We start from the raw sequence: 24,995 nt of genomic DNA on the forward strand, positions 1-24,995 counted from the left end.
GAGGACTTTGACTAGAGGTATAGAAACATAACAGGACAAGATCATTAGAGGTAGAGGACTTTGACTAGAGGTATTGACACATAACAGGACAAGATCATTAGAGGTAGAGGACTTTGACTAGAGGTAGACACATAACAGGACCATTAGAGGTAGAGGACTTTGACCAGAGGTATAGACACATAACAGGACAATTAGAGGTAGAGGACTTTGACTAGAGGTATAGAAACATAACAGGACAAGATCATTAGAGGTAGAGGACTTTGACCAGAGGTAGAATAAAATATGAGTCTAATGCCTTGGATCAAAATAGAACTAGAAAACTGACTGGAACCTTTTAGTTCAGGACAGGGTTGCAAAATTGTGAACACCTGACTATCCTCAACCGTGCTGGGGTGAAGTTTCCCCTAGGTACAGTGCTAAAATCAGCTTCCCCTCCCCCAATCCTAACATGAACCATTAGTGGGGCAATCAGAAATCAGCTTCCCTTCCCCCAATCCTAACATTAACCATTAGTGGGACAATCAGAAATCAGCTTTCCCCAATCCTAACATGAACCATTAGTGGGACAATCAGAAATCAACCACCTACCTTCTGGTTTTCCAGCTTGGTTTCCACCTGACTGAGGTTGTCTTTCTCAGTTGGCTCATAGTTTGGCACGCGGGACAGCCAGTTATTCAGGTTGTCGTAATCACTGCGGTAGCTGCTGTAGGACGTCTTAGCCCTCTGCAGGCTCTGAGTTCTGTAACACACCACACCACAACATGAACGTAACACACCACAACATGAACGTAACACACCACAACGTGAATGTAACACACCACAACGTGAACGTAACACACCACACCACAAGATGAACGTAACACACGACACCACAAGATGAACGTAACACACCACAACATGAACGTAACACACCACAACATGAACGTAACACACGTTCATGAACGTAACACACCACAACACAAACGTAACACACCACAACACAAACGTAACACACCACACCACAACATGAACGTAACACACCACAACATGAACGTAACACACGTTCATGAACGTAACACACGTTCATGAACGTAACACACGTTCATGAACGTAACACACGTTCATGAACGTAACACACCACAACACAAACGTAACACACCACAACACAAACGTAACACACCACACCACAACATGAATGTAACACACCACAACATGAACGTAACACACCACAACGCAACATGAACGTAACACACCACAACATGAACGTAACACACCACGACACAACTTGAACGTACCACACCACAACATGAACGTAACACACCACAACTTGAACGTAACACACCACAACGTGAATGTAACACACCCCAACACAACATGAACGTAACACACCACAACATGAACGTAACACACCACAACACAACGTGAACGTAACACACCACAACATGAATATAACACACCACAACGTGAATGTAACACACCACAACGTGAATGTAACACACCACAACATGAATGTAACACACCACAACGTGAATGTAACACACCACAACACAACGTCAACGTAACACACCACAACGTGAATGTAACACACCACAACGTGAATGTAACACACCACAACGTGAATGTAACACACCACAACGTGAATGTAACACACCACAACGTGAATGTAACACACCACAACGTGAATGTAACACACCACAACGTGAACGTAACACACCACAACGTGAACGTAACACACCACAACGTGAACGTAACACACCACAACGTGAACGTAACACACCACAACGTGAACGTAACACACCACAACGTGAACGTAACACACCACGACACAACATGAACGTAACACACCACAACATGAACGTAACACGACACAACGTGAACGTAACACACCACGACACAACTTGAACGTAACACACCACAACATGAACGTAACACACCACACCACAACATGAACGTAACACACCACAACGCAACTTGAACGTAACACAGCACAACTTGAACGTAACACACCACAACGTGAATATAACACACCACAACACAACATTAACGTAACACACCACAACACAACGTGAACGTAACACACCACAACACAACGTGAACGTAACACACCACAACACAATGTGAACGTAACACACCACAACGTGAATGTAACACACCACAACGTGAATGTAACACACCACAACGCAACGTGAATGTAACACACCACAACACAATGTGAACGTAACACACCACAACGTGAACGTAACACACCACAACGTGAACGTAACACACCACAACGTGAACGTAACACACCACAACGTGAACGTAACACACCACAACTTGAACGTAACATACCACAACACAACGTGAACGTAACACACCACAACACAACATGAACGTAACACCACGACACAACATGAACGTAACACACCACAACATGAACGTAACACACCACAACGCAACATGAACACACCACAACATGAACGTAACACACCACAACACAACATGAACGTAACACACCACAACGCAACATGAACGTAACACACCACAACATGAACGTAACACACCACACCACAACGTGAACGTAACACACCACAACTTGAACGTAACACACCACAACGTGAATGTAACACACCACAACGCAACGTGAATGTAACACACCACAACGTGAACGTAACACACCACAACGTGAACGTAACACACCACAACGTGAACGTAACACTCCACAACGTGAACGTAACACACCACAACGTGAACGTAACACACCACAACGTGAACGTAACACACCACAACGTGAACGTAACACACCACAACGTGAACGTAACACACCACAACGTGAACGTAACACACCACAACGTGAACGTAACACACCACAACGTGAACGTAACACACCACAACGTGAACGTAACACACCACAACTTGAACGTAACATACCACAACACAACGTGAACGTAACACACCACAACACAACATGAACGTAACACCACGACACAACATGAACGTAACACACCACAACATGAACGTAACACACCACAACGCAACATGAACGTAACACACCACAACATGAACGTAACACACCACAACACAACATGAACGTAACACACCACAACGCAACATGAACGTAACACACCACAACATGAACGTAACACACCACACCACAACATGAACGTAACACACCACAACATGAACGTAACACACCACAACACAACATGAACGTAACACACCACAACATGAACGTAACACACCACAACACAACATGAACGTAACACACCACAACATGAACGTAACACACCACAACACAACGTGAACGTAACACACCACAACATGAATATAACACACCACAACGTGAATGTAACACACCACAACATGAATATAACACACCACAACATGAATGTAACACACCACAACGTGAATGTAACACACCACAACACAACGTGAATGTAACACACCACAACGTGAATGTAACACACCACAACGTGAATGTAACACACCACAACGTGAATGTAACACACCACAACGTGAACGTAACACACCACAACGTGAACGTAACACACCACAACGTGAACGTAACACACCACAACGTGAACGTAACACACCACAACGTGAACGTAACACACCACAACGTGAACGTAACACACCACAACGTGAACGTAACACACCACAACGTGAACGTAACACACCACAACGTGAACGTAACACACCACAACTTGAACGTAACATACCACAACACAACGTGAACGTAACACACCACAACACAACATGAACGTAACACCACGACACAACATGAACGTAACACACCACAACATGAACGTAACACACCACAACGCAACATGAACGTAACACACCACAACATGAACGTAACACACCACAACACAACATGAACGTAACACACCACAACGCAACATGAACGTAACACACCACAACATGAACGTAACACACCACACCACAACATGAACGTAACACACCACAACATGAACGTAACACACCACAACACAACATGAACGTAACACACCACAACATGAACGTAACACACCACAACACAACATGAACGTAACACACCACAACATGAACGTAACACACCACAACACAACGTGAACGTAACACACCACAACATGAATATAACACACCACAACGTGAATGTAACACACCACAACATGAATATAACACACCACAACATGAATGTAACACACCACAACGTGAATGTAACACACCACAACACAACGTGAATGTAACACACCACAACGTGAATGTAACACACCACAACGTGAATGTAACACACCACAACGTGAATGTAACACACCACAACGTGAACGTAACACACCACAACGTGAACGTAACACACCACAACGTGAACGTAACACACCACAACGTGAACGTAACACACCACAACGTGAACGTAACACACCACAACGTGAACGTAACACACCACGACACAACATGAACGTAACACACCACAACATGAACGTAACACGACACAACGTGAACGTAACACACCACGACACAACTTGAACGTAACACACCACAACATGAACGTAACACACCACACCACAACATGAACGTAACACACCACAACGCAACTTGAACGTAACACAGCACAACTTGAACGTAACACACCACAACGTGAATATAACACACCACAACACAACATTAACGTAACACACCACAACACAACGTGAACGTAACACACCACAACACAACGTGAACGTAACACACCACAACACAATGCGAACGTAACACACCACAACGTGAATGTAACACACCACAACGTGAATGTAACACACCACATCGCAACGTGAATGTAACACACCACACCACAACGTGAACGTAACACACCACAACTTGAACGTAACATACCACAACACAACGTGAACGTAACACACCACAACACAACATGAACGTAACACCACGACACAACATGAACGTAACACACCACAACATGAACGTAACACACCACAACGCAACATGAACACACCACAACATGAACGTAACACACCACACCACAACATGAACGTAACACACCACAACACAACGTGAACGTAACACACCACAACATGAATATAACACACCACAACGTGAATGTAACACACCACAACGTGAATGTATCACACCACAACATGAATATAACACACCACAACATGAATGTAACACACCACAACGTGAATGTAACACACCACAACACAACGTGAACGTAACACACCACAACACAACATGAACGTAACACCACGACACAACATGAACGTAACACACCACAACATGAACGTAACACACCACAACGCAACATGAACGTAACACACCACAACATGAACGTAACACACCACAACACAACATGAACGTAACACACCACAACATGAACGTAACACACCACAACACAACATGAACGTAACACACCACAACATGAACGTAACACACCACAACACAACATGAATATAACACACCACAACATGAATATAACACACCACAACGTGAATGTAACACACCACAACGTGAATGTAACACACCACAACGTGAACGTAACACACCACGACATGAATATAACACACCACAACGTGAATGTATCACACCACAACGTGAATATAACACACCACAACATGAATGTAACACACCACAACGTGAATGTAACACACCACAACACAACGTCAACGTAACACACCACAACGTGAATGTAACACACCACAACGTGAATGTAACACACCACAACGTGAACGTAACACACCACAACGTGAACGTAACACACCACAACGTGAATGTAACACACCACAACGTGAATGTAACACACCACAACACAACGTGAACGTAACACACCACAATGTGAATGTAACACACCACAACGCAACGTGAACGTAACACACTACACCACAACGTGAACGTAACACACCACAACGTGAACGTAACACACCACAACGTGAACGTAACACACCACAACGTGAACGTAACACACCACAACGTGAACGTAACACACCACAACGTGAACGTAACACACCACAACGTGAACGTAACACGACACAACGTGAACGTAACACACCACAACGTGAACGTAACACACCACAACGTGAACGTAACACACCACAACGTGAACGTAACACATCACAACATCATGTGACGTCTATTATAGTAAAATCACAATACAGGTCTGGCTACGATGATTCTTGTTCTTGGCTTCAACCTTTTTTTTAATCAGTTTTAAAGGTCACGGAACGCCCAATCAGTCCTCTGACCTCACAAATATAATTTATGGATGTCAAAGGTTACATTCCAATTCTCTACCCTTCTCCCGAAGTGTGCACTTGTACACTTCCCTTTATGGATTTAAAATGATTGGACTGGTGTAAGAAATATGTTGGAAATGGGAACGCCCACCAGTCATACTTGTTCCAATCCAATGATTTTGAGTTCTGGAGAAGGATAGAAAATCGGAACGCAGCCACAGGGTTCAACTGCAGCGTAGAGACTGCTGCCTTATGTACAGTACATAGTCAACACTGGTCACTTTAATAATGTTTACATACTGTTTTACCTACTTCATGTCTATATACTGTATTCTAGTCAAGGCAATTCTATATAACTACTGCTGTACACACCGTTTCTAATTCATATACTGTCTATAATGTCTATACACACCATCCTATATAACTACTGCTGTACACACCGTTTCTAATTCATATACTGTCTATAATGTCTATACACACCATCCTATATAACTACTGCTGTACACACCGTTTCTAATTCATATACTGTCTATAATGTCTATACACACCATCCTATATAACTACTGCTGTACACACCGTTTCTAATTCATATACTGTCTATAATGTCTATACACACCATCCTATATAACTACTGCTGTACACACCGTTTCTAATTCATATACTGTCTATAATGTCTATACACACCATCCTATATAACTACTGCTGTACACACCGTTTCTAATTCATATACTGTCTATAATGTCTATACACACCATCCTATATAACTACTGCTGTACACACCGTTTCTAATTCATATTCTGTCTATAATGTCTATACACACCATCCTATATAACTACTGCTGTACACACCGTTTCTAATTCATATACTGTCTATAATGTCTATACACACCATCCTATATAACTACTGCTGTACACATCGTTTCTAATTCATATTCTGTCTATAATATCTATACACACCATCCTATACATAGATGTTTATATTCCGGAGTCTGACAGTCTTGTTCTAATATTTCTATATTCCTGTCATTTGTATTTTGTAGATTTACATGTATTGTTAGTACTGCACTGTTGGAGCTAGGAACACAAACGTTTCACTACACCCACGATAACATCTGCTAAATATGTTTACGCAACCAACAACATTTGATTTGATAATTTATTTGAAGTCAAAGTTATGTCAGTCCCTTTACCTGGCGTCGATCTGCCTGTTGAGGTTGTCGTAGCGTTTGTTCAGTTTCCGGACCTCGCCCTCCTGCCTCTCGATGTCGGGGCAGTGCTCCTGCACCTTGGTTGCCATGGTGTCACAGCTGCCTTTGACCGCACGCAGGTTAGCCTCCGTCTCCGTCACCGCGGACCTCTTGGTCTTCAGCTCTGATGAAATATCCTGTCGGGAGAGGAAGTGAGGTTGAATTGTGTGTATGGGGGAAGTTCTACCCCAACCAGGACAAACTTGAGATATGAGTGTGTAGCTCAGATCTTCCAGCTCATCATAAATTTGTACTGTATGTCATTAGCAAATATGCTTCTGTCTTTGGTATCTGAAGTGATACAATACATTTCCTTTGAAAATAAATGAGCGATCAGAGGGCAGCCATCTTACAGCCAGTTGACGCTGCGTCTTCTCCAGAGACGAGATGTCTGCGGGGGCGACTTCCTCTCTGACCAGCTTGTTCTCGTAGCTGGACAATAAAGATTTCCCGTTTTGAAGGGAGTTCTCCAGGCGGTTGGAATTCTGAAGCCTGTAAACAAACACATGATATGATTAAATTACATTTGATTAAAATGACATTTAAAATGTGTTTAAATAGTGTCATAGTAGCCTCCAGGTTAGTCATCATAGTAAAACAGGAAAAGTCTCTCAAAGTAGAAGTGGTCCTGAGGTTTGTGTAACTACTACCATCTCTACTAACAAGTCAAGTATAAAAGCTCCTCACTTGTCCTCTGAGCACTTGAGCAGCAGGTTGATCTTGTCGTATTTGTTGTTGGCCTCGTTCACCTTGCCGTTCAGCTGAGGGGCGCTGGCACATTTAGGGTTAGTTGTCAGGAACTTCTCAGCCTCCTTCACCTTGGACGACTTCTCCGGCTCGATCTTACGAACCACGGCCGCAATGTCCTGGTGGAAGAATATGGGATAAGCATTAAACAAAGTGTACACTTCCTGGAACTAACTAATAGTACTTCCTTGATAAGCATTAAACAACTGTCTCAAGACTTTCTTTGGTAGGATTAAATGGGTTTGAAAACTTTATCGAAAGGATTCTAGTCTAAACTAGGAGGACAGGAGAAGAGTAGAGGAGGAAAAGCATCTCTAGCGCTCTACACCCTCTGTGCAGAGAAAGGAGAAAGACGAGGAACTACCTTGACGTCCTGCAGACGGTCAGCGCTGTCCTGCAGTGGCCTGGTCTGCTCCAGCGGGGGGCGTACTCGAGAGTAGATGGCCTTCTCCTGTTTGTCCAGATCACTGGTCACCTTGTCCAGACCGGCCATCAGCTGGCGACACTGCTGCTCCTCCTTGTCTACAATATTCATCAATTAATCACACAAAATCAATCACACATACACCAAAATAACATACACATGATCAGATACGACCACACACACACACACACACACACCCACACACACACACACACACACACACACACACACACACACACACACACACACACACACACACACACACACACACACACACACACACACACACACACACACACACCCCCACCCACACACACACAACATCACATTCACAATCAGACAATCACACTGGCATACAAATCATAAAACATGTTGATGTTTGTTCTAAGCTGCAGCTCTAGTGATTAACTCCAGTAGTAATATGACATACCACGACATACCAACCAATCAATCACATTTATTTATAAAGTGCTTTTACACCAGCAGGTGTCACAAAGTGCTTATACAGAAACGCTGTAGCTGTAGAAGCACGGTGGCTAGGAACAACTACCTAGAAAGGGTAGGAACCTAGGAAGAAACCTAGAGAGGAACCAGGCTCTGTGGGCTTGACCAGTCCTCTTTCTGGTTGTACTGGGTAGAGAGGAACCAGGCTTTGAGGGGTTGACCAGTCCTCTTTCTGATTGTACTGGCTGGAGAGGAACCAGGCTCTGAAGGGTTGACCAGTCCTCTTTCTGGTTGTACTGGCTGGAGAGGAACCAGGCTCTGAGGGGTTGACCAGTCCCCTTTCTGGTTGTGCTGGGTGGTGATTATAAGGAGTATACGGCCATTAAGGCCAGATGGTTCTTCAAGATGTTCAGACGATCATAGATGACCAGCAGGGTGAAATATTAATCACAGTGGTATATAGATCAGGGCTCTCCAATAGGTGGATGGAGATTTACCAGCAGCTCACAGCCCACCTATGAGTAGCTCACCATGTAGCTGGGCTCCTGAGTGGCGCAGCGATCTAAGGCACTGCATCTCAGTGCAAGAGGCGTTCACTACAGACCCTGGTTCGATTCTAGGCTGTATCACAACTGGCCATGATTGGGGAGTCCCATAGGGCGGCGCACAATTGGCCCAACGTCGTTAGGGTTTGGCCGGGGTAGGCCGTCATTGTAAATAAGAATTTGTTCTTAACTGACTTGCCTTGTTAAATAAAAAGGTCAAATAAATAAAAATATATTAATTCTAAAAAAGGACATGCATTTTTTTTTAATGTGTTCCATCGCAAACGGTCATAAACATTAAACTCCAGGCTGCCACCCAATCAAAGCTACATTGACATTTACCCACCCCTCGTTAGTCACATCTGGCTTCAAAATCCTAACCGGAACACAATATCTGCCAATACATTCCCAGCAATATTGCCCATCTGTCTGTCTGGTGCGCGTGTTTGTTTATCAATCCATGTAGTTATCCTTAGCGTCGCTAAATGGCTATCTTAAAATCGGATCAAACTTGGTCACATACACATGGTTAGCAGATGTTATTGCGGGTGTAGCGAAATGCTTGTGCTTCTAGTTCCGATATTACTTGTTAGATATTACTGCACTATCTAACAATTTCACAACATATACCCAATACACACACATCTAAGTAAAGGAATGGAATTAAGAATATATAAATATATGGTCGAACAATGTCAGAGCGGCATAGACAAAGACTTTCCCCAAAAACCTTGTCAATTAAATGTTAAGTGTAAAGTGGGCTTACCTGACAGAACGGTCATGATTATTTACATCAATTGGATGGCCATTGTTTTACAAACTCTGCCATGACACGAGCTGCAGTAGGCCTGACAGAAACATCACTAGAGCGACACATCTCTCTCTCTCTAGATGCGCAATTAAAGGGGAATTACACTCAAAAATCAAAAAGCGTTATGTTTAGGTCTGAAGGAAAAGGTCTTCTGACGTGATGTAAGCATGGACATGGACCCAGAACATCCATCTGTTGTTTCTCTATCAACAATTTTACTATTGAGAGTGAAAAACAGAGTCAAAACCAGGAGAAGAAAACAAATCTGGAAAATACTAAAGATAATTTTATGGGGCTGTCGTGTTGAATACTGTTATTTAACCATTATTTAACCAGGTATATTGACATATTTTGTACAGCAAGGACCTGGGAAAGAGTTGCCGGGTAGAGGAGAAGTGCCTATTTAAAAGCTATAAATAATTTTTTTTCGTGCTAGAAAAGGCTGGAGACCCCTGTTATAGAGGGTGCAACAGGTCAGCACCTCAGGAGTTACATGTCAGTTGGCTTTTCATTTCACATGACATAACATGACATAACATGACATACCATGACATAACATGACATAACATGACATAACATTACATAACAGTACCTACCAGAGCCAGCGGAGCCGTCTTTCTTCAGTTCCTCCAGGCGTTTGACCAGGGTGGTCTTACTGCCAGACACCTTCATCTTAATACCCTTCTGCTGGCTGGCCAGACTGGAAACACACAACAGACCCTGTTACACAGTGTACAAGTACACCGTCTCGGGAAACAGACCCTGTTACACAGTGTACAAGTACACTGTCTAGGGAAACAGACCCTGTTACACAGTGTACAAGTACACCGTCTAGGGAAACAGACCCTGTTACACAGTGTACAAGTACACCGTCTCGGGAAACAGACCCTGTTACACAGTGTACAAGTATACCATCTAGGGAAACATACCTTGTTACACAGTGTACAAGTACACCGTCTAGGGAAACAGACCCTGTTACACAGTGTACAAGTATACCATCTAGGGAAACAGACCCTGTTACACAGTGTACAAGTACACCGTCTCGGGAAACAACAGACCCTGTTACACAGTGTACAAGTACACCGTCTAGGGAAACAGACCCTGTTACACAGTGTACAAGTACACCGTCTAGGGAAACAGACCCTGTTACACAGTGTACAAGTATACCATCTAGGGAAACAGACCCTGTTACACAGTGTACAAGTACACCGTCTCGGGAAACAACAGACCCTGTTACACAGTGTACAAGTACACCGTCTAGGGAAACAGACCCTGTTACACAGTGTACAAGTACACCGTCTAGGGAAACAGACCCTGTTACACAGTGTACAAGTACACCGTCTAGGGAAACAGACCTTGTTACACAGTGTACAAGTACACCGTCTCGGGAAACAACAGACCCTGTTACACAGTGTACAAGTACACCGTCTAGGGAAACAGACCTTGTTACACAGTGTACAAGTACACCGTCTAGGGAAACAGACCCTGTTACACAGTGTACAAGTACACCGTCTCGGGAAATAACACAATCACAGGCACACAGTAGACAGACACGTGCACCCCGCCCACCCCATAACACATACACCTCAACACCTTACCACCATAACACACACACCTCTCCACCCTACCCCCATAACACACACACTTACCCGTTGGAGACGGCGACAGACTCTGGGTCTGTGGGGGGGACCATGAAGCAGGCCCCTGGAGCCGTCAGTTTACGCCCGGCCGCGTCCTTCACCTCCCACTTGGGCCCCTTGTTACTCAGGAGGGTGTACCTCTCTCCACGCAGGATCTGACCCTGGGATGGACAACAACAACATTACACAGAGTTTCACTCACTGATCTGGTATGGAAGAACCAGAACACAACTAGAGGTTAACTCACTGAACCACTTTGGATAAGGCCCTTAGCTTTTCCTGACCACATGACCTGACCACATGACCCAACCACATGACCTGACCAGGGAAACACTAAGCCCTAGTTAGTAAATTAGAGTTCACTGTTTTTACCGGTCAGGTCACATGGGAAAAAAATCTAAACACAACACTGCGTTTCCCTTCACTGTTTGATCCGGTTCCTAAATCTTAAGAGCTCTCTCGACTGCGCCACACACACACACACACACACACACACACACACACACACACACACACACACACACACACACACACCACCACGCTCCAGCTCTCAAAATCCACTCCTAAAACCTAAACCCCCCTCAGCCTGTGGCTGATCCACTGAAGGCTTAAATAAGATGCAGAGAGCACAGGCCTCTTAAAGGATTTAAATACATTACAACACAACACCACATTCAGGGGACTGGAATGAAAGGAGTGAGAGTGAAGGAGGACGAGAGGAGGAGGAACCAGAGGAGAGAGGAGAAGACGTGGTGCAGTCAGATCGGGCTCAGTCACGATAACAGAAAAACACACCACACATAGGGATTAGAGAACGACTGGAGACAGAAAAGGAGAGAGAGACGGGGAGGTAAAGCAGGGAAGGAGGGGGGAGAGGAAAGAGAGACAGGGAAGATGGAGAGAGGGAGGAAAGGAGGAGAGGGGGGGAAAGGAGGGGGGAAAAGGAGGAGAGAGGGGGGAGGAGACAAAAGAAGAGAGAAAAGCTAGAATGATTGTCATGAAGAAGTGTGTGTGTGGAGGAGCATAGTGTCAGTCTGAAACTAGACTAGGCTGGTGGCATATCCAGGTTTACCACATCAGTGTCTCACACACAGGCTGAGGTAAAGTAGTGGAGGTGTCCGTGTTTACCTCGTCAGTGTCTCACACACACAGGCTGGGGTAAAGTAGTGGAGGTGTCCGTGTTTACCTCGTCAGTGTCTCACACACACAGGCTGGGGTAAAGTAGTGGAGGTGTCCGTGTTTACCTCGTCAGTGTCTCACACACACAGGCTGGGGTAAAGTAGTGGAGGTGTCCAGGTGTAAAGGTTTACCTCGTCAGTGTCTCACACACACAGGCTGGGGTAAAGTAGTGGAGGTGTCCAGGTGTAAAGGTTTACCTCGTCAGTGTCGAACTCACACAGCGCCTCGACGGGGAGCAGCTTCTGAGGGGTGTTCCTGCGGAACTGGAGGGGGAGAACCTGTAGACTGCGCTTCTCCAGAGCCTTCACACGCTCATCAAAGTGGTCCATGGCCTTCGCCTGGTCCTGCACCACACACACACACACACACACACTTTTTTAAAGAGCCTTTTGGATCTATAGTTCTAAGGCTAATACGTTTGTCAAAATGTAAATGTTCTTGATTGAGTTGGGAGTTTAGAAACCAGCCTGATAAGCAGACAGACCTGACAGACCAACGAATTGTCTCTGCTTTATCCTGAGAGACCAAAGAATTGTCTCTGCTTTATCCAACAGCTTTGTCATTGTTTGTCTGAAGCAGAAACAGATCTGTCCCCCAGACTTGTAGAAACTACAGCAGTGTAAAGCCCACTCTTAGTAAACTACGGTAGTGTAAATCCCACTCGCAGTAAACTACACTAGTGTAAAGCCCACTCTGTAAACTACGGTAGTGTAAAGCCCACTCTCAGTAAACTACGGTAGTGTAAAGCCCACTCTCAGTAAACTACGGTAGTGTAAAGCCCACTCTCAGTAAACTACACTAGTGTAAAGCCTACTCGCAGTAAACTACGGTAGTGTAAAGCCCACTCTCAGTAAACTACGGTAGTGTAAAGCCCACTCTCAGTAAACTACGGTAGTGTAAAGCCCACTCGCAGTAAACTACGGTAGTGTAAAGCCCACTCGCAGTAAACTACACTAGTGTAAAGCCCACTCTCAGTAAACTACGGTAGTGTAAAGCCCACTCGCAGTAAACTACGTTAGTGTAAAGCCCACTCTCAGTAAACTACACTAGTGTAAAACCTACTCGCAGTAAACTACGGTAGTGTAAAGCCCACTCTCAGTAAACTACGGTAGTGTAAAGCCCACTCTCAGTAAACTACGGTAGTGTAAAGCCCACTCGCAGTAAACTACACTAGTGTAAAGCCCACTCTCAGTAAACTACGGTAGTGTAAAGCCCACTCTCAGTAAACTACGGTAGTGTAAAGCCCACTCTCAGTAAACTACGGTAGTGTAAAGCCCACTGTCAGTAAACTACGGTAGTGTAAAGCCCACTCTCAGTAAACTACGGTAGTGTAAAGCCCACTCTCAGTAAACTACGGTAGTGTAAAGCCCACTCTCAGTAAACTACACTAGTGTAAAGCCCACTCGCAGTAAACTACGGTAGTGTAAAGCCCACTCGTAGTAAACTACGGTAGTGTAAAGCCCACTCTTAGTAAACTACGGTAGCGTAAAGCCCACTCTCAGTAAACTACACTAGTGTAAAGCTCACTCTCAGTAAACTACACTAGTGTAAAGCCCACTCTCAGTAAACTACGGTAGTGTAAAGCTCACTCGCAGTAAACTACACTAGTGTAAAGCTCACTCTCAGTAAACTACGGTAGTGTAAAGCCCACTCTCAGTAAACTACGGTAGTGTAAAGCTCACTCGCAGTAAACTACACTAGTGTAAAGCCCACTCTCAGTAAACTACGGTAGTGTAAAGCCCACTGTTAGTAAACTACGGTAGCGTAAAGCCCACTGTTAGTAAACTACGGTAGTGTAAAGCCCACTCGCAGTAAACTACAGTAGTATAAAGCCCACTCTCAGTAAACTACACTAGTGTAAAGCCCACTCTCAGTAAACTACGGTAGTGTAAAGCCCACTCTCAGTAAACTACACTAGTGTAAAGCCCACTCTCAGTAAACTACGGTAGTGTAAAGCCCACTCTCAGTAAACTACGGTAGTGTAAAGCCCACTCTCAGTAAACTACGGTAGTGTAAAGCCCACTCTCAGTAAACTACACTAGTGTAAAGCTCACTCTCAGTAAACTACACTAGTGTAAAGCCCACTCTCAGTAAACTACGGTAGTGTAAAGCTCACTCGCAGTAAACTACACTAGTGTAAAGCTCACTCTCAGTAAACTACGGTAGTGTAAAGCTCACTCGCAGTAAACTACACTAGTGTAAAGCTCACTCTCAGTAAACTACGGTAGTGTAAAGCCCACTCTCAGTAAACTACGGTAGTGTAAAGCTCACTCGCAGTAAACTACACTAGTGTAAAGCCCACTCTCAGTAAACTACGGTAGTGTAAAGCCCACTGTTAGTAAACTACGGTAGCGTAAAGCCCACTGTTAGTAAACTACGGTAGTGTAAAGCCCACTCGCAGTAAACTACAGTAGTATAAAGCCCACTCTCAGTAAACTACACTAGTGTAAAGCCCACTCTCAGTAAACTACGGTAGTGTAAAGCCCACTCTCAGTAAACTACACTAGTGTAAAGCCCACTCTCAGTAAACTACGGTAGTGTAAAGCCCACTCTCAGTAAACTACGGTAGTGTAAAGCCCACTCTCAGTAAACTACGGTAGTGTAAAGCCCACTCTCAGTAAACTACACTAGTGTAAAGCTCACTCTCAGTAAACTACGGTAGTGTAAAGCCCACTCTCAGTAAACTACGGTAGTGTAAAGCTCACTCTCAGTAAACTACACTAGTGTAAAGCCCACTCTCAGTAAACTACGGTAGTGTAAAGCCCACTCGTAGTAAACTACAGCAGTGTAAAGCCCACTGTTAGTAAAACATTGTAGTTGTAAAGTCCACTCTCAGTAAACTACACTAGTGTAAAGTCCACTCACGTCCAGGTCTCTGATGAGGCTCTCCATCTGGTACATGTCCTTGAACTCTGGTTTGTACTTCTGGTCCACCTCTTTGTCCATTCTCTTCAGAAGGTCCTGGGTGTCCCGGGCCTCTTTGTGGAACTGGAGAGAAAACAGACACCGTCAGGAAAAACACTGAGGTAACAACATCACTGAAAGCAGCTCGGGTTTATTTACACTAAGTTCGACTGGCAGCCAGTCGGTCTCTGCCTGAACCAACTCTGTTCACGTACCATGACATGCCAAGTCTGTAACTCAGAAGCTGTTGCTTTGTGCAGCACATGCTTGTACACAAGCCCATCAAAATCCAATGAGCCTGTTCAAACATTCAGGATTTCTTAAACTGATGCTTTCTGAATACTTGTTGCTGTGAATCACCTTGTGGTACTCATCCATGTGTTTCAGGTGGTATTAAGGTTAAGGTCAGGTCAGGTCAGGTTACAGTATACTAATCCCCTTGTGGTTGTGGTCCATGTGTTTCAGCTGGTATTAAGGTTAAGGTCAGGTCAGGTCAGGTTACAGTATACTAATCACCTTGTGGTACTCGTCCATGTGTTTCAGGTGGTTCTCCTCACAGATGAGCAGGTTCAGGTACTCCTTCCAGTCCGCATGCACAGCCTCCATATGAGCCTGACAGGTGGAGTAGAGTTATGTTACATTACTGTCTGTTTGCTGCTTTCATTCACATTCATTTTGAGGATTTTAATCTCACTAGAGGTGAATCCTAACTTCCACTAAAATAGTCTGATTTGACCTTCGTCTCCCATTGACATCAATGCATGACTTAAGTCAACATTGACTAACGTGGAAGTTAGGATTCGACCCAATAGTAGAATGATAGAAGATAAATTAAGAGGACCTCAATGACATTCATCCCAGGATGGTCAGTGGAGATGTGTGTGTGTGTGTGTGTGTGTGTGTGTGTGTGTGTGTGTGTGTGTGTGTGTGTGTGTGTGTGTGTGTGTGTGTGTGTGTGTGTGTGTGTGTGTGTGTGTGTGTGTGTGTGTATACCTCAATAACATTCTTGCCAGGATGGTTGGTAGAGATGTGTGTGTGTGTGTGTGTGTGTGTGTGTGTGTGTGTGTGTGTGTGTGTGTGTGTGTGGGTGTGTGTGTGTGTGTGTGTGTACCTCAATAACATTCTTGCCAGGATGGTTGGAAGCGATGAGTTTATCTCCATCATCATTCAGCTTGGTGACAGTGGCCTCCTTGGACTCCAGACACTTACTGATGAAGTTCTGGTGGGAGATTTAAAGAGATACAAGTCTCGCTTTACGTTCCAACACACGTAACATGTAGGATCAGGTGTCACGTAACGTGTAGGATCAGGTGTCACGTAACGTGTAGGATCAGGTGTGACGTAACGTGTAGGATCAGGTGTCACGTAACGTGTAGGATCAGGTGTGACGTAACGTGTAGGATCAGGTGTCAGATAACGTGCAGGATCAGGTGTCAGATAACATGCAGGATCAGGTGTCAGATAACATGCAGGATCAGGTGTCAGATAACATGCAGGATCAGGTGTCAGATAACGTGCAGGATCAGGTGTCAGATAACGTGCAGGATCAGGTGTCAGATAACAGGCAGGATCAGGTGTCAGATAACGTGCAGGATCAGGTGTCAGATAACGTGCAGGATCAGGTGTCAGATAACGTGCAGGATCAGGTGTCAGATAACAGGCAGGATCAGGTGTCAGATAACAGGCAGGATCAGGTGTCAGATAACAGGCAGGATCAGGTGTCAGATAACGTGCAGGATCAGGTGTCAGATAACGTGCAGGATCAGGTGTCAGATAACGTGCAGGATCAGGTGTCAGATAACAGGCAGGATCAGGTGTCAGATAACGTGCAGGATCAGGTGTCAGATAACGTGCAGGATCAGGTGTCAGATAACGTGCAGGATCAGGTGTCAGATAACTTGCAGGATCAGGTGTCAGATAACGTGCAGGATCAGGTGTCAGATAACTTGCAGGATCAGGTGTCAGATAACATGCAGGATCAGGTGTCAGATATCACCCTGAATGTATTACTCTAGCAGTGCAGGTGAAGGAGTGTGTGTGTGTGTGCCTCTCTACCTCATACTGTCTGTGACGTGCAGGGTAGTCCAGGTTAGTATCGCTCCAGTCATAGTTGATCCTCTCCCCTGCCTGCTGGTCCATCCAGTACAGCTCATTAGTGCAGCGCTGCATGTAGTCACGCAGGCTCAACAGGTGGCGCTGTCGAGCACTGGAACTGGCCTGGGGAGAGAGAGGAGAGATAGTTACTATAGACTGGAACTGGCCTGGGGAGAGATAGTTACTATAGACTGGAACTGGTCTGGGGAGGGAGAGGAGAGATAGTTACTATAGACTGGAACTGGCCTGGGGAGAGATAGTTACTATAGACTGGAACTGGTCTGGGGAGGGAGAGGAGAGATAGTTACTATAGACTGGAACTGGCCTGGGGAGGGAGAGGATAGATAGTTACTATAGACTGGAACTGGCCTGGGGAGAGATAGTTACTATAGACTGGAACTGGTCTGGGGAGGGAGAGGATAGATAGTTACTATAGACTGGAACTGGCTTGGGGAGGGAGAGGAGAGATAGTTACTATAGACTGGAACTGGCCTGGGGAGGGAGAGGAGAGATAGTTACTATAGACTGGAACTGGCCTGGGGAGAGATAGTTACTATAGACTGGAACTGGTCTGGGGAGGGAGAGGAGAGATAGTTACTATAGACTGGAACTGGCCTGGGGAGAGATAGTTACTATAGACTGGAACTGGCTTGGGGAGAGAGAGGAGAGATAGTTACTATAGACTGGAACTGGCCTGGGGAGAGATAGTTACTATAGAATGGAACTGGCCTGGGGAGAGATAGTTACTATAGACTGGAACTGGCCTGGGGAGAGAGAGGAGAGATAGTTACTATAGACTGGAACTGGCCTGGGGAGAGAGAGGAGAGATAGTTACTATAGACCTACACACTGGTACACATATTCTGGGAGAGGGGAAAGTGTGATGGTGAATAACACACACACACACAAACGGATGAATGTTATTGAGGTACACACTCTCTGAACAAAGGAAGGGAGGAAAGCCAGGGTGTAGGTGGATAAAACATGAACACTTTGCACACACAGACACAGGTACACTTAGCACTGTACTGCAGTTGTAGAACTCACATAGAGCTACTGTACATGCATACACACTCCTCAAGCTCTCCCTGAGTCCATGCTTCTGATGAAGTCATTATTAAAGTCAATCTTACCAGGAGCTTGTTGTACTTCAGCTGGAGGGCACTGGCAGAGTCCTAGAGAGAGAGCGAGAGAAAGAGAGAGAGAAAGAGAGAGAGAAAGAGTGAAAGAGAGAGAGAGAGAAAGAGAGAAAGAGAGAAAGAGAGAGAGAAAGAGAGAAAGAGAGAGAGAAAGAGAGAAAGAGAGAGAGAGAGAGAAAGAGAGAAAGAGAGAAAGACAGAGAGAAAGAGAGAGAGCGAGAAAGAGAGAAAGAGAGAAAGAGAGAGAGAGAGAGAGAGAGAGAAAGAAAGAGAGGAGACAGAGGGAGTGTGTGAGAGAGAGAACGAGAGGAGACAGAGAGAGTGTGGGAGAGAGAGAGAGAACGAGAGGAGACAGAGAGAGTGTGGGAGAGAAAGAGAGAACGAGAGGAGACAGAGAGAGTGTGAGAGAGAGAGAGAGAGAGCAGAAAGGAGGGAGTGTGAGAGTGAGAGGAGAGAGGGAGAGAGAAGTAAAGAGAATATTACTGCATGGACCTTTCTGTGAGCGCTCCTCCCTTTCAGGCATTTTAAATGATATTGAGCTTGACTGGGGAAACAAAAATCCTCACTAACATACGTCATGTCTATGCAGCATTGTACACATTGAACGACTGGAAATGGTGTGTAGAAGTCAGAAATGATTAGAGATTCATGTCTTTACACACTGTAATACTTATGTGTATACGTGGGTATTTTAGCGAAACCTCAAAATGTAAAAACAGTCTTTGTTTTTCAAATGCAACAGTTTCTAACTGAAGTGGGCTTGGAGTTGACCTGCGTGGCTGTTAGTCCTACCATGTTTTTCGCTGTCTGAAATTCCATGTTATTTAAACAACCTTATTGAATGTCCCTCTGGGGCAGAGACTGGACTAAATAACTACATTTGAATGTGATGTGTGAAGGTTTGTTTTGTGAGTAATAAGTCATTGTTGACAAACATTCAGTATAATATATGTCTGTTTATTTCCTCATAACGGGAACTTTCAGAGTGGTTGCTGTTGTCGCCGTCATGTACGTTGGCTATAAATAAAGCCATGATTATCTTCCTGGATAGGAGACTAGTAAATGACTGAGTATAAACACAACCTATCAGTTAGTTTCTACGCTGGTTGTTAGTCCTACCTTGTCGTCGCTGGCGGAGATGTGAGGGGCCAGGGCCTCCACCTCACTGTGAAAGATGTTGTGTTCCTCCACCTCGTTCTCGATGGTCGGCAGGTCCTGACCAAAACCCTTGTTGCTCAGGTTGCCCTGGTCGGAAGAAGACAGAGATTACGTTTATGTTATTGTGTGCGTAAACTGTGTGTACACATATCCAAGCCTGTGTGTGTGTTCCCCTCACCTGTTTCTCCTCTATGATCCTGCCCCAGTTGACGCTCGGCATGCCCTCAGAGCGGGTCAGGTGGTAGATGCGGTCGTGGTCCTCTCTCAGCTTCCTTAGTCTCACTCTCAGCTGCTTCATACTGGAGGAGACGACACAGGGTTACGGCACAGGGTGACGACACACAGGGTGACGACACAGGGTTACAGCACAGGGTGACGGCACACAGGGTGACGACACAGGGTTACAGCACAGGGTGACGGCACACAGGGTGACGGCACACAGGGTGACGGCACACAGGGTGACGACACACAGGGTGACGACACACAGGGTGACGACACACAGGGTGACGACACACAGGGTGACGACACAGGGTGACGACACAGGGTGACGACACAGGGTGACAACTCAACAGTGGAGTGAGTGAGTGAGTGAGTGGAGCTCAGGGTTGAGCTAAAGAGGGTATAATATCTATTATAAACTGGGTGGTTCCAGCCCTGAATGCTGATTGGCTGATCAGACCGTATACCACGGGTATGACAAAACATGTATTTTTTACTTCTCTAATTATGTTGGTAACCAGTTTATAATAGCAATAAGGCACCTCGGGGGTTTGTGGTATATGACCAATATACCACACCCCCTTGTGCCTTATTGCTTAAGTATATCAGTGTATTATATCTACTATATAATATAACTCCTGCTCTATCATCTCAGCCTGGCGGTGCTGCAGGTACATATCTACTATATAATATAACTCCTGCTCTATCATCTCAGCCTGGCGGTGCTGCAGGTACATATCTACTATATAATATAACTCCTGCTCTATCATCTCAGCCTGGCGGTGCTGCAGGTACATATCTACTATATAATATAACTCCTGCTCTATCATCTCAGCCTGGCGGTGCTGCAGGTACATATCTAATATATAATATAACTCCTGCTCTATCATCTCAGCCTGGCGGTGCTGCAGGTACAATAGGTACATATCTACTATATAATATAACTCCTGCTCTATCATCTCAGTCTGGCGGTGCTGCAGGTACATATCGACTATATAATATAACTCCTGCTCTATCATCTCAGCCTGGCGGTGCTGCAGGTACAATAGGTACATATCTAATATATAATATAACTCCTGCTCTATCATCTCAGCCTGGCGGTGCTGCAGGTACAATAGGTACATATCTACTATATAATATAACTCCTGCTCTATCATCTCAGCCTGGCGGTGCTGCAGGTACAATAGGTACATATCTACTATATAATATAACTCCTGCTCTATCATCTCAGCCTGGCGGTGCTGCAGGTACATATCTACTATATAATATAACTCCTGCTCTATCATCTCAGCCTGGCGGTGCTGCAGGTACATATCTACTATATAATATAACTTCTGCTCTATCATCTCAGCCTGGCGGTGCTGCAGGTACAGTAGGTATATATCTACTAAATAATATAACTTCTGCTCTATCATCTCAGCCTGGCGGTGCTGCAGGTACAGTATGTATATATCTACTATATAATATAACTCCTGCTCTATCATCTCAGCCTGGCGGTGCTGCAGGTACATATCTCCTATATAATATAACTCCTGCTCTATCATCTCAGCCTGGCGGTGCTGCAGGTACAGTAGGTACATATCTACTATATAATATAACTCCTGCTCTATCATCTCAGTCTGGCGGTGCTGCAGGTACATATCGACTATATAATATAACTCCTGCTCTATCATCTCAGCCTGGCGGTGCTGCAGGTACATATCTACTATATAATATAACTCCTGCTCTATCATCTCAGCCTGGCGGTGCTGCAGGTACATATCTACTATATAATATAACTTCTGCTCTATCATCTCAGCCTGGCGGTGCTGCAGGTACAGTAGGTATATATCTACTATATAATATAACTTCTGCTCTATCATCTCAGCCTGGCGGTGCTGCAGGTACAGTAGGTATATATCTACTATATAATATAACTCCTGCTCTATCATCTCAGCCTGGCGGTGCTGCAGGTACATATCTCCTATATAATATAACTCCTGCTCTATCATCTCAGCCTGGCGGTGCTGCAGGTACAGTAGGTACATATCTACTATATAATATAACTCCTGCTCTATCATCTCAGTCTGGCGGTGCTGCAGGTACATATCGACTATATAATATAACTCCTGCTCTATCATCTCAGCCTGGCGGTGCTGCAGGTACATATCTACTATATAATATAACTCCTGCTCTATCATCTCAGCCTGGCGGTGCTGCAGGTACATATCTACTATATAATATAACTTCTGCTCTATCATCTCAGCCTGGCGGTGCTGCAGGTACAGTAGGTATATATCTACTATATAATATAACTCCTGCTCTATCATCTCAGCCTGGCGGTGCTGCAGGTACAGTAGGTATATATCTACTATATAATATAACTCCTGCTCTATCATCTCAGCCTGGCAGTGCTGCAGGTACATATCTACTATATAATATAACTCCTGCTCTATCATCTCAGCCTGGCGGTGCTGCAAGTACATATCTACTATATAATATAACTTCTGCTCTATCATCTCAGCCTGGCGGTGCTGCAGGTACAGTAGGTATATATCTACTATATAATATAACTCCTGCTCTATCATCTCAGCCTGGCGGTGCTGCAGGTACATATCTACTATATAATATAACTCCTGCTCTATCATCTCAGCCTGGCGGTGCTGCAGGTACAGTAGGTATATATCTACTATATAATATAACTCCTGCTCTATCATCTCAGCCTGGCGGTGCTGCAGGTATATCTAGTGTAGTGTATATCTACTATATAATATAACTCCTGCTCTATCATCTCAGCCTGGCGGTGCTGCAGGTACATATCTACTATATAATATAACTCCTGCTCTATCATCTCAGCCTGGCGGTGCTGCAGGTACATATCTACTATATAATATAACTTCTGCTCTATCATCTCAGCCTGGCGGTGCTGCAGGTACAGTAGGTATATATCTACTATATAATATAACTCCTGCTCTATCATCTCAGCCTGGCGGTGCTGCAGGTACAGTAGGTATATATCTACTATATAATATAACTCCTGCTCTATCATCTCAGCCTGGCGGTGCTGCAGGTATATCTAGTGTAGTGTATATCTACTATATAATATAACTCCTGCTCTATCATCTCAGCCTGGCGGTGCTGCAGGTACAGTAGGTATATATCTTCTATATAATATAACTCCTGCTCTATCATCTCAGCCTGGCGGTGCTGCAGGTACAGTAGGTATATCTAGTGTAGTGTATATAACTCACTCCTGTTCAATCATCTCAGCCTGGGGGTGCTGCAGGCGTTTTGCGTCGACGGCGTCCTCATCCAGGCCTTCCAGCAGCTCCAGAGAGCTCAGGATGCGCTTGTTGGTGTCGTCCTGGTACAGAGGCTGCTTGCCCTCGTTGATCTTACTCACATCCTGATACAACACAGAGCAGTCAAAGGTTTTCATTTCATAATGTCAAAGACATTGAGAGCCACACAGAGCCAATTAGGATAATGCAAACAGTCTGCCAGAGGCATCAATATGATGTTGTTGTTGCATTATCAAAAGGTATGACCCTATCAGGAGGTTCTGTGACGTTCTATGAAGTTCTGTGTGTTTCTTTGAGGTTCTATGTAGTTCTGAGATTCTATGGGGTTCTACGATGTTATATGATAATCTTTGAGATCCTATCCAGTTCTGTGTGGTTTTATGATGTTCTAAAACGGTTCTATGAGGTTCTGTGTGATGCGGTTCTTTACCTTGTTGAGGTTCTGCTCCGTCTCAAGGATGAGCTTCTCCACCTTGTCAGCATTCTTCTGCAGCTTCTCAATCAGAGCAGACAGCTCAGAGGAGGGCGCCCTGGAATGAGGAGGTGACAAAAGTTACATATGAGTAATTTCACTTATACAGAGCGACTTACAGTCATGGCATTCAACCGAAGTAGGTCAAAACAACCATATATGACTGTCATTGGAAGTAAAACATTCTTCAAAACGTTCTTCTAGTCCAGGGATGGACAACTCCAGTTCTCTGGGGCCTGATTGGTGTCACACTTTGGCCCCAGCTAACTCACCTGACTCCAATAATCAACTAGTCATGATCTTCAGTTTAGAACGCAATCAGTTTAATCAGCTGTGTTTGCTAGGGATGATGGGGAACAGTGTGACTCCCCCTCCCCATACAAACCATCTGAGGGGAGAAGACGCCAGTTAGTTCTACATACAGACCATCTGAGGGGAGAAGACGCCAGTTAGTTCTACATACAGACCATCTGAGGGGAGAAGACACCAGTTAGTTCTACATACAGACCATCTGAGGGGAGAAGACACCAG

General features: G+C 44.7%; 1 protein-coding gene across 1 annotated transcript; it reads right to left on the reverse strand.

The window, feature by feature from the left end:
- Positions 1–561: 561 nt before the first annotated feature.
- Positions 562–24,522, reverse strand: LOC129850153 (periplakin-like; the record flags this gene model as incomplete). The annotated part of the gene is made up of 17 exons (XM_055916700.1): positions 562–739; positions 7,351–7,544; positions 7,761–7,899; positions 8,095–8,273; positions 8,519–8,676; positions 10,975–11,078; positions 12,028–12,179; positions 13,395–13,541; positions 16,063–16,185; positions 16,618–16,713; positions 17,213–17,320; positions 18,157–18,318; positions 19,329–19,370; positions 20,454–20,579; positions 20,671–20,791; positions 23,942–24,096; positions 24,423–24,522. Coding segments are annotated over 17 exons (2,269 nt in total), but the record flags the coding sequence as incomplete, so codon positions are not given.
- Positions 24,523–24,995: the final 473 nt, after the last annotated feature.

This window comes from Salvelinus fontinalis, unplaced genomic scaffold, assembly GCF_029448725.1.
Source record: "Salvelinus fontinalis isolate EN_2023a unplaced genomic scaffold, ASM2944872v1 scaffold_1849, whole genome shotgun sequence".
Lineage (NCBI taxonomy): Eukaryota > Metazoa > Chordata > Actinopteri > Salmoniformes > Salmonidae > Salvelinus > Salvelinus fontinalis.